Below are 17,016 nucleotides of genomic sequence, written 5' to 3' on the forward strand. Positions count from 1 at the left end.
CTTTTGAGCGCCTAGTTCTCTCCCATCTCAGGACCCTCACGGCCCCCCTCCTGGACCCCCTGCAGTTTGCATATAGAGCCAACAGGTCTGTAGACGACGCCATCAACATGGCCCTACACTTCATCCTGCAGCATCTGGACTCCCCAGGAACCTACGCCAGGATCCTGTTTGTGGACTTCAGCTCTGCCTTCAACACCATCCTTCCAGACCGAGACAAGCTTTCCCAGATGAATGTGCCTGATCCCATCTGCCGGTGGATCACTGACTTCCTGACGGACAGGAAGCAGCATGTGAGGCTGGGAAAGAATGTCTCTGACTCCCGGACCATCAGCACCGGCTCCCCTCAGGGCTGTGTTCTTTCTCCTCTGCTCTTCTCCCTGTACACCAACTGCTGCACCTCCACCCACCAGTCTGTCAAGCTAATCAAGTTTGCAGATGACACCACCGTTATTGGACTCATCTCGGACGGGGACGAGTCTGCCTACAGGAGGGAGGTTGAACGTCTGGTGTCCTGGTGCAGCCACAACAACCTGGTGCTGAATGCCCAGAAGACAGTGGAGATTATTGTGGACTTCAGGAAGCACACAGCCGCACTCCCCCCCATCATCCTGACTGACACCCCCATCACCTCTGTGGACTCATTCCGCTTCCTGGGTACCACCATCACCCAGGACCTGAAGTGGGAGCCCACCATCACCTCCGTCATCAAGAAAGCCCAGCAGAGGATGTACTTCCTGAGGCAGCTGAAGAAATTCAACCTGCCAACACGGACGATGATGCAGTTCTACACTGCAATCATCGAGTCCATCCTCACCTCCTCCATCACCGTGTGGTACGCTGGAGCCACTATCAGGGACAAACAGAGACTGCAGCGTGTTGTGCGCTCTGCTGAGAAGGTGATTGGCTGCAGACTCCCATCTCTGCAGGACCTGTACACCTCCAGGACATTGCGGCGTGCAGCTCGGATCTCAGCTGACCCTTCTCACCCTGGACACAGTCTGTTTGACCTGCTCCCCTCAGGCAGGAGGCTCCGGTCCATTCGCACCAGAACCTCTCGCCATAAGAACAGTTTCTTCCCCTCTGCTGTTGGACACATGAACAATAACCATATGACTGTTCCCGCTACTAACACATGACCCTACGCTGTGTTCACTGCATCATTCCATGTTTGCACTGATCACCACCTGCACTCATGTATATATCTTTCAACGTAGCACTCTTAATTCTTATTCTCATGTATATATCTCATGTATATCTCATGCACATATCTTTCCACGTAGCACTTTTAATTCTTATCCCTACTTTTATTTTTTTCCATGTCTATTTAAGTGCTATTTATGACACTATGTTTGCACTGAAGCACCGCAGCAATTTCCTAATGTTGTAAACCTGCTCAACATTTGGCAATAAACCCCATTCTGATTCTGATTCTGATTCTGGTATCTCCATATATTCAGTCCAGATCACTTTCCCTATATTTGCAACCATTTGGCCAATGCTCATGGATCAGTGAGTTGATGTCTTGCCCACTCCCGGCATACAGTTTGATGTCATCCATATACAGAAGGCAGGTGATGGTCACTTCAATCCTGAATCTATTTCCATATGAATGTCAGTCCCTGTACTTTGACCCTCTGGACTGTGGGAGGAAGCTGGAGTACCAGAGAGAACTCATGGAAACTTCACACAGAAAGGTAGAGATGGTAGAGTGAAAGTCAGGAGCTTTTTGCTGTGAGGCAACAGTACTAACCACCGGGCCACCATACTGTACACCCTGAAGGTGAGCGGTGGAGCAGATAGAGAAAGCCTCCAACTACGCCAACAGGGTGCTTCTCTTCCATGAGAAGGAGCCGGTCTCACGTCTAAGAACAATCAAACCCTACTTCCTGATGGACCTGATGGCATCGCTCATCCAGGACCGGAGGCAGTCCTGGAGCTGGCTCTTAGGATGAGCACGGCCAACACAGACCCTTTCAAAGATAACCTACTTGAAATCTATCTATCAAATTCAAAAGATGGTGATATAAACATTAGTTCTCAGGGGAAAGGGGAGTTTGTTTATTTTCCTTTTTATTCTTTCTTATTCTGGGATGAATCGAGGAAAACTTTTAACTGTGTAACTGACTGATCATTGTTTTAATGCAACTTGGACAAATAAAAGTTGCTTCAAAATAACTATCAAAAAAGCATTTCTCTGCCAAGTACCAAGAACTGGTCTACAAGAAATGTAACATAAAGCTTTAATATCTCCCCAATAGGCTTGTGTTATTATTGTGTTAATATTATTATGCTGAAGTTAAATTATGTGATAAAAAATTACCTTTATGTGAAGAGATAATAATTGGCTTCTTGGTGGTTCTTTTGGGATAGAACTATAAAATAAAAGAATTTCTTCTCAGAGACCAATACAATTCATTTCAAGATCAATTAATCTGTCAAGCGCCATCAATATAATAAAGCCATTACTGTCCAGTGAAGGGATAACATTCTTGTGTCCATGAAGTTTGTTACATTACTAACGCTCAGTGCTTTGTTTGCCTGTTAGCATGAAACATACCAGCGTATGGTGTTCGTTACGTTCCTTGATGGCATTTTCCAGAATTTTATGGATTAGTAAAGAAAACTTTACAGTCTGAGCCACCATCAGCCATCCTATACATGTAATTGTTAATTGACAGCAGAGTGTTATCATGTCTGAAATGGGACAGTTGGGGGAGGGCAGAGTTTTTGACAGCTCCACAAGGATAACGAGATGTAAGGAATCTGATAAAGCAGATGGCTTGAACGCAACCTCACACACGCTTTGTGGAGATGCTCACAGTTTGTTACTGCTGCAGAGTGGCTCCCTTTAAATGCCTTTATCTACTTCAACGGGTAACAGCTGCCAAGACAGTCGCCCACAGCCGGAGAAAGGCTATGTGTGTGCGTGCCTTACTAATACAAGCTGTTCCAAATAACCACAGAGGAAATTTTTTTAAATCTATTTTTATGTGCGTGTCTAGAGGTGCACGTCGTGCACAGGGTCGTACCTGGTGAACTTCATGCCAGCCGTTCTCGTCTTGGCAACACACAGAAGCGTGGTGGTTCAGTAGAAGCTCGCAGCAGCCTGGGTCCCCACCCACCACCACACTGTGATACAGGGGAGTCAGACCCCGGCTGTCCTTGTAGTCTGGAGAAGCTCCCAATTCTAGCAGCGTCTAAGGATGGACAGGTAAGAAAGTTAGACAGGTAGCTGCTACATTAGTATAAAGCAGATAAGCTGTGATTCTTTCTTTGCAAAGAGCTCGCAAACCTGCACACGTGCTGTGTGCAAATGTGAGTGATATTTCAGTTCACCTAAAGTCACAGGAGTCACTAAAACAGTTTTCTGGAACCAAGTTTCTTTAACATTTACATAAATTTATAATCAAAATATTTTTACAGACTCAAAGCTGTTAAAAGCTGATATAAAAGCTGATGCATGTGCACATGACACACACACACATACCATTATGAAACTGACTGTCCATTGTGAGATTTCAACGATAAAACACATTTTGTTTCTCTTGCAGAAGTCTTGTCTACACTCACCTATAGCCTTCACTTCACGAGTACAAGTACAGTTAGAGGCATCATCCCTTAATCAGCTCAACATGCTGTGAAATGACAGGTCTGCATGCATTAAGAATGCATGTCGGTTACGTTGCAGCAAAACATTTTCGAGCATGATCTATCAGCTGTCAGACTTTCATTGGGCTTCTAACACAAAGAAAGCCAGCAATGCACAAGTAAGCAAGTGCTAAACAAATGAAAGGAGAGGAACCTTCACCGTGAGTATAATCTGGTTCTTCGACCTTGCAGCTTTGTGAAGAGCAGTCATGCCATCTTTTGCCCTGAAGTCCAAATGAGCTCCTCCATTCTTCAGCACCTTTATGATCTCCCCCGCATTGTCCAGGTGAGCTGCAAATGTCAATGGGCTCTCTAGAAAAACAAGAAATAACAACAACAAATAAATATTTTAATGACTGAAATTCTGTCTGGAAAGAAGAGAGAGTGAAGAAAAAGAAAGTGCAGACTGAAAACTCAAGGGACAGCATGTGTGCTATCATTCAAACCACATTTTAAGATTTGCTTTTACTTTAACACTTTAGGACACCTGAGAAAATTAGCACTTGTTAAGTGGTATAAGCAGGCATTGTAAAGTGAAATCTGCTGCTGATGAACCCAATGAAAGTCATGAACCAAAATGCACTGATCAAATAATATTCTTCTTCTGTATACTCTGCACTTGGTTTCAGGCAGGTTTTTCCACTTATGGTTTTGATGATGAAGAATTGGAATCAGAATAGGCTGTATCCGGTCTTTACGTCTGACGTCATTAGCCCTTTCTGGGTCCAAACTCCACGTCAGGTCAAACAAACACTGCAGCATCACTCAGAGTTAAAAACTGTCTAAATTCTTTCATTTTTAATAAAATGATCAGCGTTGCTGCTTTACCAGGTGCAACAATTAAGTTTAACATCCAGGCATCCATGAAAACAGAATTTATTAAATTTAACAGAGTTAGAAGTTAGCAGGAAGTTAGCTCGCTAGTTTCCACCTAAGCATGATATAGCACGTTCTGACTGAGAGATTTCTAGAAAAATTCAAACGTACAGCTCTGCTATCACTTCCAACATAAATGAAGACAGAAAACTAAACAGCAGTGACGTTTGTAGAGTTACTGAAGTTGGACTAGCTGGTATATAATGATGTGCCACGTGATCGCTAGCTACACAGCTATGTTAGCATAACATAAACACAGTGAAGCTGGAGGATGAACGCTAACTTCTTTCCACTCGATAAAAGTTAACGTGAGGGTTCCTGATGGTTAGAGACAAATGCAATCGCATGGCAGGATGCTGTAAACAGACCAAACTTCAGTCAGGAGAACAACTGAGATAATCCATCCACAATACGAGGTTAGTCATTCATATACTGTTGCATGGGCTGGGCTGTAGTTACATCGTAAGGGTTTAAAAACGGAGCTTTAAAATGAACAGTGATGATAAAAACTGAGGGAGGTGACAGTGATCATTGACTGTTTTTAGGGGCTTTTTCAGATTAAATAGAACAAGATACAAAGCACTTAAACATGTTAGAAACACAAGTCTTAATAAACGCAGAGTAGTTTGGACCTGGAAGCAGGATTCATCACGTCATCACTTAAAGACTGAACTGACCAAGTATGTGTACAAATATGTAACAGAGTAGACGATAGACACGACTGACAGTTTGACATCAACATGACAATGGTGCAGAGTACAAAGATGCTGGAATAAATAAAAATGTGCATCAGCTTCTGCTTGGCTCATTTTTGTCCTTAGTAAATCCAAAACTGACTCCCAGCTGCACGGTGCATTTTAACAAGATGTGTTTTGTGATGGTCTCGTGCATTTGGCTTCTTTTAGACTCACTCTTAGTACAAATAACACTTGACTGTAGTAAACTGGTGGATATACAAGTTTGAATGGACCTATACTTACATACTAAAATGAGGTAAATATATACGTGCTTCAGAAAGCGCAATCTGAATTTCAATGAGAGCGCTCTCATGTATACTTTCTGATGCAACATTTGGGAGTTTGTAAATTTTCATATTGCTTTTTTCACCATTCCATAATTCAAGTGGGGTTTCAGCACACCTTTCAGCGCTTACAGTCGAGGTTCAGGTTGTTACCTCATTTAAACTGACATGAAGCGGGCCGATAAAAACAGGTCAGTTCGCTGTCAAGACTAATTAGAGTAGTAAGGGATAAACTTTGAGGTGATTTAAACATCGACGAATGTTTCTCAATTAGGTCATCAAAATAAGACACTTTAGCAACAGCTGTGACCCAGTTTGATGATATATCAAACAGTCATGCTCAATCATTTCTAAACTGACACAGAAATCATCTATGGAAAGCATGTATGATTTTTCTGTAGTTATGTCAAAATAAATGATTTCATTCCAGCCAGCAGCAGTTCTTTCAGTTACCTTATTATATTGAGAGATAATACTGTCTCCTGCACACTTGTGTAAGTTTAGTTTGTCATTCTTGTAAAAATGTCACATGTGAGAAATATTGTTGTGGCAGAGCAGAGCCCAGTGTAGTGAAACTGGATAAGAGCGACCAAAAATTCAGTCGCTATGTTTGCTGTGACAAAGAGTCATGAGCACTTTTTGAGAGTGGGAAAGCTATTTCTCGCCTTGTACCAAAATGAATGGCACCAAGTGGGTAAGTGGCAGCTTCTGAAGGGATAGAAATGAGGCTTGATTTGTCCTACTGTGCTGACAGTGCAGACATGGGGAGCTAGATGAAGACGAGTGATTTTATTTTGTTTCTGCGATCATGTGGAGCTTTTGCTCACTGGCTGTAATCAATAGCTGGTACGAGCTGAGTCCTGAACACCAGAGACGCCTCTTCCTCTAAGCAGCAAGACATTCATTTAACAATAGCGCCCAACAGCTCTCAAAGCCCAATATGATAACCTCAATTCTCTGCCTAATAACCTCTTCTGCTCTTCTGCTCTTCACTCCATCTTTATTTGCCTTGGTAGACCATTTTTATGGCCAGTCTGTCCACTCAATACTGACCATGTTAAGCTCTCCAGCACTGGACATATTCATTAAGTGGACATAAATAAACATAATTGTCATCCTTAACAATCAGGTGAGTCAACAGCACTTAAATCGGTGCTTACCAAATGATTGGAGAAAGGTTTTTTGTGGGTGGTTGAACAACAATAAGGTCGACAGACGTGATCCCTTCTTACAAAAGGGTCTTCTGCTTTCTTTTGTTTTTTTAAAGGAAAAAGAGCAGCTTGATGTTTCTTCCTCACAGGCGGTTCTTCTAAAGTCCTCACGGTCTGATTAGCATCCTCTCAGGGGCAAGTACAGCTGAACCATGAGTGATTCTCTGTGCCATAGTAATACATGCCCTCCAGAAGCTCAGATCTCAGTGTAAATGTCTCCTCTTCCTCCTTGTTGTTTTTTTTTAGCAAAAGCTTTGAGAGTTTTCTGTCAATCCCATTGTGGTGTGAATAAGGCACGGCGGGACCACAGATCATCATTTAGAGCCATTTATTGTCATCAGCTGCAGCTCTTAAGCTGCCAGCCGCACATCACACCACAACTTACAACACACAACCCCTGCTCCCCCGGTTTTACCACGCCGGGTGTGATTGCAGATGCCGTGCAGGTGCGTCTGCACGACATCACCGACAACGCCTCACCACGCACCCCCATCGCCTGATTGAGGCCAGGGAGCCATCCGGCCAGACCTACTCCCCCAACCAGTTTCCAACCCGGTGACAGGACTGTGTCTCTTCTGGCAAGCTGGCACAACCCCGCGGGCATGGTCGTGAGCCCCTGCTCACAGGGACCTGTGCAGATGTCCGGCATGCACTGGCCTCTGGTGGATGTGAGGCTGGTCTGGCGAGCACGCCGATCTCAAGCTTGGTGCACGCCAGCTCCAATCGAGCAGGCTCCCCTGGCTCTGGGACCTCCGTCTCCTCTGTCACCGCCGCCGCTCCCGGCTCGATCAGCCACTCCTCTTCCTCCGGCCGGAGCAGACCCCTGCTCCCCTGTGTTTTACCACGGCGGGCGTGATTGCAGATGACGTGCAGGTGCGTCCGCACGGCATCGCCGACCATGCCTCACCACACCCATTAACTGTTGAATCTGTACTGAGCTGGAGAGTGGGTGATATTTTAGTGAAAGGCTGATAGGACCAGTGCTTAGAGCGACTGGTCCTAGCACACTTCAAATCCTGTCTCCCCCCACCCTGGACCCCCACCAATTCGCATACCGCCAGAACAGGAGCACAGAGGATGCAGTCTCCATCGCACTGCACTCTGTCCTCTCACACCTGGACAACAACAACACCTACGCCAGAATGCTGTTTATAGACTTCAGTTCAGCATTCAATACAATCCACCCCTCACAACTCATCAGGAAACTGACAGACCTGGGCATCAGTTCCCTCATCTGCAAATGGTTACTGGACTTCCTGACCAACCGCCCCCAACACGTCCGGCTGGATAACCACTGCTCATCTACAATCACGATGAACACCGGTGTACCACAAGGCTGTGTGATGAGCCCTTTCCTCTACTCCCTCTTCACCCACGACTGCAGACCTGCCGGTGGTTCTAACACCATCATTAAGTTTGCAGATGACACCACGGTGACCTACAGGGAGGAGGTGGATCGTCTGGGTGAGTGGTGTGACACAAACAACCTGCTGCTTAACACCGAGAAGACCAAGGAGCTCATCGTGGACTACAGGAGGAATGCTGACCCACATCCGCCCACCTACATTAAGGGGACGGCTGTGGAGCGTGTGAGCAGCTTCAAGTTCCTGGGAGTCCACATCTCCGAGGATCTGATCTGGACGACCAACTGCTCCAAGCTGGTCAAGAACTCTCACCAGCGCCTCTTCTTCTTGAGGACTCTGAGGAAGAACCACCTGTCCTCAGACATCCTGGTGAACTTCTATCGCTGCACCATCGAGAGCATCCTGACCAACTGTATAACAGTCTGGTACGGGAACTGCTCTACCTCGGACCGGAAGGCGTTGCAGAGGGTCGTGAAAACTGCCCAGCGCATCGCCGGAGCACCACTTCCTGCCATAAAAGACATCTACAGGAAGCGGTGTCTGAAAAGGGCTGGGAAAATCATCAAAGACCCCAGTCACCCATCACATGGACTCTTCCCCCTCCTGCCCTCTGGGAGGCGCCACAGGAGCCTCCGGACTAAGACCACCAGGTACCGGAACAGCTTCTTCCCCACAGCTGTCAGACTCCTGAACTCTGCCTCCTGACATCTGACCCACATTAAACTCATGGACTGAACATACACACACCCACAATGGACAACTGTACCCTCAAACACACAATAATAACATGGACTGAACCACCACTCACAACCACTAGCACTTTATATAGCCTCTGTAGAAACTATCTACACCCTCACTTATCTTAACTGCACTACTGTATAGCTCTGTGTAAATAATCATTCTGTACATTCGATAATCTTTAATCCTACAACTGTTTACAACTTGCATAGTTCCCATTTCTGTATAGCTGTATATCTCAGATTCTGTAAAGTTATTTATTTCATATTCTGTATAGTTTTTCATATTTATATCCTGTTCATAGCTCGTACTCACTACAGCCTGTACATACTTATAGTTATAGAATATTCACAACATACTTCATACCGTGTACATTATAACATACCATAATAGACCCATTTCTGTAATATACTCACATATCTATATTATAATATATATTGTAATATATCTATATCACTAAAGCACTTCTGGATGGATGCAAACTGCATTTCGTTGCCCTGTACCTGTGCATGTGCAATGACAATAAAGTTGAATTCTATTCTATTCTATTCTATATAAAAAGTCTGTAGCTTTTAAAAATAGATAAAGTTGTTACCGCCTTTAAAATACAAGTATGAATTATTAACCACAGTCAAGGAACAAATTTATGCTTGAACTAAGAGAACCCACCCCTTACATTTCCAAGAATGGCTTTTCACACAGTCTCTGGTGTGATGCTATGAAATGAAGGGTTTATGAGTTACATGTTGCTTGTTTAAGCATTAAAGCTTTTGGATATTAGCTAAGATGTTGGTATTATCATTATAGGAGCAGCTCTATTATTCTTCCATAATCATAAAGGGTTTTGGTTTTTTATTTCCCTGCAAACTTAGAACACTGAATGTGTGGGATTTTGTGTTTTACACCACCGCTCATCAGAATGAACAATGTTTACTGTTGTACTAAAGTGCATGTTTGGCTTCTTTCAGTTGAGTGGCACAGGTGAGTGCAGCTCCATGTTATTACAGGTCAGACATGTCTCCTAATGCATGCTTATGGGCCACACATGTTTACAACACCATAAACACAGGGACAATGGCAAATATTGATGTGCTGTTGTGGAGAACTTGGACTATCTGTGTAACCTCTCAAGGATCCAGCTATCGCCTCAGGATGTTTTAAAGCTCTCCATTATCTATCAAGATGATTCCACACTGAGTGAAAGCTCAGTGTGGAATCACTGAAATGAAAGCTATGCCATGACAAAGCCTGCACTGCATTTTATACAGTAGATGTAAATGTAAATGTTTTCCTGAACTCTTCAACAGTCATCAGTGATGATTTGATGGAAACTTTTTAAATTTGGATTTTCAGTCCAGTCCTTTGACTCTTTCGCCCTGTTTCCTTTTTTAGGTGTGGCATCTTGACAGCCACTCGAAATCCACTGAACGGCCAGATGATCTACACTGAACAAAAATATAAATGCAACACTTTTGTTTTTGCTCCCATTCCCCATGGGATGGACGTAGAGACCTAAAATTCATTCCAGATACACAATATAACCATCCCTCCCAAACAGTGGTCACAAATCAGTCCAAATGTGTGGTAGTGGGCACATCTGCCATATTGAGATAATCCATCCCACCTCACAGGTGTGCCACATCAGGATGCTGATCTGACATCATGAGTAGTGCACAGGTGTACCTCAGACTGCCCACAACAAAAGGCCACCCTGGAATGTGCAGTTTTGTCTCACAGCAAAATGCCACAGATGCCACAAGCAATGAGGGAGCGTGCAATTGGCATGCTGACAGCAGGAATGTCAACCAGATCTGTCGCCCGTGCATTGAATGTTCATTTCTCAACCATAAGCCGTCTCCACAGGCGTTTCAGAGAATATGGCAGCACATCCAACCGGCCTCACAACCGCAGACCTCGTGTAACCACACCAGCCCAGGACCTCCACATCCAGCAGGTTCACCTCCAAGATCGTCTGAGACCAGCCACCCAGACAGCTGCTGGAACAATTGGTTTGCACAACCAAACAATTTCTGCACAAACTGTCAGAAACCGTCTCAGGGACGCTCAACTGCATGCCCGTCGTCCTCATCGGGGTCTTGACCTGACTCCAGCTCGTCGCCGTAACAGACTTGTGTGGGCAAAAGCTCACATTCGATGGCGTCTGGCACGTTGGAGAGGTGTGCGCTTCACGGATGAATCATGGTTCACATTGTTCAGGGCAGATGGCAGCTGAGAATGTCCCAGTTCTTGCATGGCCAGCATACTCACCGGACATGTCACCCATTGAGCATGTTCGGGATGTGCTTGACCGGCGTATACGACAGCGTGTACCAGTTCCCACGAATATCCAACAACCTCGCACAGCCATTGAAGTGGAGTGGACCAACATTCCACAGGCCACAATTGACAATCTGATAGACTCCATGCGACGATGTGTTGCACTGCATGAGGCAAATGGTGGTCACACCAGATACTGACCGGTTCTGGGTCCCCAGACCCCCAATAGCGCAAAAAACTGCACATTCCAGGGTGGCCTTTTGTTGTGGGCAGTCTGAGGTACACCTGTGCACTACTCATGATGTCAGATCAGCATCCTGATGTGGCACACCTGTGAGGTGGGATGGATTATCTCAATATGGCAGATGTGCCCACTACCACACATTTGGACTGATTTGTGACCACTGTTTGGGAGGGATGGTTATATTGTGTATCTGGAATGAATTTTAGGTCTCTACGTCCATCCCATGGGGAATGGGAGCAGTAACAAAGGTGTTGCGTTTATATTTTTGTTGAGTGTATAAGATCCTGTTTTAGGTAATGTCCATCTGCTGTGGATTTTTTTCAAGAACATACGGCACACCATGCTGAGATGCGGCAAATGTTTGGCTAGCAGCACTTGGGAATCATCTTGTTGGTGCAAAAATGCAATTGTATGCCAATTATATGCTTGTGTTATTACTGTTAATCGATCATTTTAATCACTGCCTTGCTTGCTGTTAAAAGTGATTTTTCTGAGAACCCTTGAGTGGTGTCTGTGGCATAATTACTTTAAGGCAATAACTTGATAGTAATGGAAAGATCACGGAGCAAGCCTTTGGTAAATGAACATGACCACTCACAGAGGAATAATAATACGCATACCTCTAATGCAACTTTATTTCAGTTTTAGGTCCGTCACCATCTGCAGTTAAGGTATTTAAAGGCCTTGCCATATTTTAAGAATATATCATCAATAAAAATAAATAGATAAGCACAACCTTTCAGAATCATAGGAAACCCCAGATGTACATGATGTATTTGACATGTCCTTCATTTCCTATTTTCCCTGAACACGTCTCATCCTATTCCATATTTTTCTGTTTTCACAGTCAGCAGGCAAAATGTTTCTGGACAACCACAGGCAGCGTGCATGTGCTTCCTGTTATATAACAAACGAATATTGTGTGTATTTCGTTTTGGTCTTTTGAAGCTCCTGTTTAAAAAAATGTGCCTGTGTTGCTCCTGATAGATTTCTCATCTATTTAACAGAGAACACCGATGATGTTAAGTGGAAGAAGAAGTTCCACAGCAAATTAAGTTGAGTGAACAACAGAGTGGTGCAGTGCATGCTTGGAGATTATATGTTGTTGTACTTGCGGGGTGTTAGTCTCCTCAGTCTGCTTCCAAGTGGTCCTGTGAGGACTCCTAACTATCATCCTGGCCTAGTGCAGCATGAAACACCTGCTCACTTTGATTTTATGGAACATTTGTGTGTTGAGTACACACTGACGTTAGGACAGAACTCATTAGCTGGGTAGTAGCTGCCCACCCTCCATGTGTGGCTCCAAAGACACAGAGCCATGCCTCTGGCTGGGATAACTCTATTTGCCCAGGATGGAGCAGGCAGACCTAACCCACATTTTCATCAAGGGAATTTCTATACACCACTCACATGTTCACACCTGGAACAAAGAAAATCCTTCACTGCTGCCCACAGGGCAGTGTCCTCCACTTCAGCAGGTTTCTGAAGCAGTGCACATGTTTGGTATTTAGTGGCTCCTTTTATATTTGGCACCAAGGCCAAACAGCTCTGTTTTCTCGGTTTAATTATAGAATACTTTCACAAGGCACTCTAGCTTGTCTTGAAGGGTGAGTTCAAAGCTTTTCTCGCTTTCTTTTTTGAGTTCAGCAGAATTGAATGGCTTCTTCTTTATGCCATAAAAATTACATATATATATATTTTAAAAATGCAATGTCCCCAACATACATGTGAGTTCTTAAAAACAAAGCCTTCATTCCCCTCCATCCTCACAGATTTTTACATGTACCATTTCTAATTTAGAGTGCAACTTAGTGCCTTGACAGCCATTCAAAAATTGAACTGACGAATACCTTCAGAACCGATTGCATCGAACTGTTGCTTCTGGAAGGATGCTGCTTTCCCTACTAGTATTCCTAAAACGACAAGTCACTTAATCCTGTGCATGGAGCAGCCTCTGGTCATGATGGGACTGGAAGTAGACCCCTTGGCTTTGGTGTTGGCTTTTTTTTTCCAATGAAGGGCTCTCGACCTTGGTGGACCACATATGATATCTTACACAAATCAGTACTTTTTTGGCTCTGGCGTCTCCTCCCATTTAGCTACATTTTAATACATTTCTTCAACAACATTTTACAACAACAGTTATCTCAAGATCATTTCATTGTAAGAAGCTACAACATTACAGAGAATGATTCACAAATAATACTCTATGAGCGAGCAAGAACCAGTTCAACAGAACAACCCGGCTCAGGAAGGGTTGGTTAATGACATACAATATTGCAATTAATTAGAGTAAAAGGGTGAGTGGAGAAAAAAAGGCTCCGGGTGTAATGGTTAGCACTTAAACAGCACGAACCTCCAACAGTTTAACAAAGAGGCAGTTCAGGATCACCTGATTCAACTCTTTAGCAAAGAGAAATGTTCTTAAAGTTATACGAGGTCTCCGTGTCTTGAAACCAAACTGGGAGCTGGTTCGATGGGACTTTGCCTCTCATTCTGCTTATGTAAACTCTTGTAACCACACTTTTCCATTTGGATAATATGTTCCTGTGGGGGCTTCAGATACGATGGAATCTGATCACTCCGATCTTAATTCTAAATTAAATTCTCCTCGTGTATGCTTCAGGGAGCTTTTAGGACAACCTGATTATAAGGAAGTACACTTTGACCAGCCTAAAGTAAGAAATACATGGACGAGGTTTTCAGTATCTTTTAGATAAGATGCTTCTAATTTGGTATAAAATTAGCACACAAAATGGGGAACTTGAAGATCATTAAAGGGCTTTTGCATTTTTAACTTTTTAAATATAATCAAAGTCGAAAATAAAGGCAAAAAAAGGTGTGGGCATACTTGGGGACTGACTCTTTTAACTGACTCATGCCCGTCCACAGTCTGCAGAAGGTTGTAAAAGTGCCAACAAGAGGTCGCTGTGGAAGCATACTTGCTCACTTTGGGAGATTTACACAGATGTCCTGGTAAGAGCGAGGGAGAGCAGACGCTAACATCCAAAAATCCACATCTCATTTAGGTGCTACCATGAGATCCACTAATGATCCTTCCACAGGTTCATGAATGGTAAACCTTTGACTACCTTTGCTTCTAATAAGCTGTCTTTTCTTCATCTTGGCCAAACTTCAAATAAATGGTCGATTTTTAAGCAAGGGTTGATAATAAACTAAAAACTTCAATACAATAAAACAAAAATAAAATCCAGCCAATCCAAAAAAATCCAGCTCTATGTTTTTGTAACTGGATTCTCCAGGTCCATCCATCCATCCATCCATCCATCCATCCATCCATCCATCTTCTTCTGTTTATCCGGGGCTGGGTCGCGGGGGCAGCAGCCCAAGCAGCCCAGACCTCCCTCTCCCCAGCCACCTCCTCCAGCTTGTCTGGGACCAGCCGAGAGATATAATCTCTCCAGCGTGTCCTGGGTCTGCCCCGGGGCCTCCTCCTGGAGGAACATGCCCAGAACACCTCACCCAGGAGGCGCCCAGGAGGCATCCTTGTCAGATCCCCAAACCACCTCAGCTGGCTCCTTTCGATGTGGAGCAGCAGCGGCTCTACTCTGAGCCCCTCCCGGATGGCCAAACTCACCTTATCTCTAAGGGAGAGGCCAGCCACCCTTCGGAGGAAGCTAACTTCCGCCGCTTGTATCCGCGATCTCGTTGGCGGGTGCATTGTGAGATGGGCGGCAGCTAGGAGTGGAGGTCCTGGCGGACCGATCCCCGGATACCAAGACTGGCAGTTGGGAGTCTCCAAGTGTTTTTACATTTTCTTTTTTGCAAATGAAGAAAAAAATGGACATATTCTGATAACACCTGGTGAGTTTTCTTCCTCTATTATGTGCTTCTCTGCTGTTGCTGACCCTCCTCAGAGTAACAGTGTGTATACATACACATTATCAAACCAGGACTTGCACTTGTGTAAACTGTAAATTGTGCTTTTAGTGTACTTGAAGTGTTTGTTGTCTGTGCTTATGAGCAGCATGTTGCCTTACCGCCAGTGTCACTATCGTGATAGTTGGGATCAAAGCCTCTTTCCAACATCTTGGCCACTTTGTCCACTTGATTATGCTGAACAAGGTCCATGAACTTCCTCAGATTGGCCTACACAGCCAGAAAACACAAAGCGCTATTAGAGTGAGGAAAAAGAACAAATGGTAGTGGGTGTGTGAGAGCGAGAAAGACAGGATAGAGGTTCAGAGCTGCAAAAAGACTGAAATAGAAGTTGAGATAAAGAATAACGAAGGGTGAAAAGTGGAAACGCTTAGGAATACATTGTTAAACTGAGAGAGGCTTGCAGATGGAGATGGAAGGAATATAAGGTAGAATACAAGGAAACTGAAAGCAGGCTACACAGAAAGGGACATGACAGGACTGAGAGTGTGGCGAGTGGAAAGAGTGGAATGGTTGCTCCTTTCTGTTCTGTCTGCTTTCTTTCCAGGCCACATGATAAAAATAGATAAGAGAGCAGCTCCCCAAAGGACAGGAGTAAAATGAGGAATGAAGAATGAGATGGCAAAAGAAGAGAAGGACAATAGGTAGCAAAATAAGAACGGACTGGAAAGAAAAGCAGGAGAATAAATGAGGAGGAGATTTTTCCTTTAAACTAACCAATAAAGAACGAAACAGTTTAAAAAACATTCCAAGCTTTATTCATAGAAGTAAAGGAATAAAATAAATAAAAAGCAAAAACAATAATCAAGCATAGATTTACCTCAGACTGGTCATGTAGTTGAGCTAAGCTGCCATTCAGCTGGATCAGCCAGTCCACATTAGCTAATGTGACAGCTGATACTGTTCTATCAGGCTGATGTGACCGAATGAAACGAAGCTGGTTTTCATCACAGATGCATAGAGCTGCTGTTTAAATCTTAACCATGATGAGTCAGTTAAATACCCAGAAATGTCAAGAGTTCATGTGTTTTTCTGGAATGTTTTATTTAATGTAGCTGATACGTCCCTTGTGTGTGTGTGTGTGTGTGTGTCTGCGTGTGTGTGTGTGTGTGTGTGTCTGCGTGTGTGTGTGTGTGTCTGCGTGTGTCTGCGTGTGTGTGTGTGTGTGTGTGTGTGTGTCTGCAGGCCTGATGAATCAGTCTGCAGGACGGTACCCTATCCTTCTCTCTCTCTTTCTCCTTTTACTGAAATAGTTTGGGAAATTGAAGTTTGATTGGCTCTCTCAGTGTGAGCTCGAGCCAACCGTAGGGCAGCAGACTGCATGGCAAACAGGATTAGCTCCGAAAAGTTGGGTCAAGCCAAGAAACAAACATTAGAAACATTAGAAACAGATGTCTGTCAAACGCATTTGCTAAACTGACCCTTTTGTAAACTTGGTTTGAGCACATTAACCACCGTGCCCCATATTTATTGAACATGTGCTTTTTCTGAACTTTTTGGATTCTAGTAGCCTACCACCTCTCGTCCATCCTCTCTTCCCTATAGTTGAGGTGGAGTTAGAGCAGCTGTCAGACTGTTTCCCATAATGCCGGTAACAGAGCGCTGCCAGAGACACTTATACTTTGGCTGCAATACAGGATTACAGTAGCAGTGGGAAAGCAGCCCAGAGCTAGCCTTTCACAGCGATGGAGACGCTAGAAATCTTAAATTTACTGTATACATTTATTTCAGTTCATG

The 17,016-nt window shown here is 44.1% G+C and overlaps 1 protein-coding gene across 1 annotated transcript in view; it reads right to left on the reverse strand.

Moving 5' to 3' along the window:
* Positions 1–17,016, reverse strand: part of LOC308397835 (SH3 and multiple ankyrin repeat domains protein 2-like) — a 320,516-nt gene that overhangs the window by 187,279 nt on the left and 116,221 nt on the right. The window contains exons 5-7 of the mRNA XM_080884021.1: positions 15,381–15,489; positions 3,803–3,960; positions 3,030–3,197 (exon numbers count right to left, since the gene is read on the reverse strand). Of these exons, the coding sequence (XP_080740147.1) occupies positions 3,030–3,197; positions 3,803–3,960; positions 15,381–15,489 (435 nt within the window). The remainder of the gene's footprint in view (positions 1–3,029; positions 3,198–3,802; positions 3,961–15,380; positions 15,490–17,016) is intronic.

The sequence above is a fragment of the Rhamphochromis sp. 'chilingali' genome, assembly GCF_963969265.1.
Source record: "Rhamphochromis sp. 'chilingali' genome assembly, chromosome: 6".
In the NCBI taxonomy this organism is placed as follows: Eukaryota; Metazoa; Chordata; class Actinopteri; order Cichliformes; family Cichlidae; genus Rhamphochromis; species Rhamphochromis sp. 'chilingali'.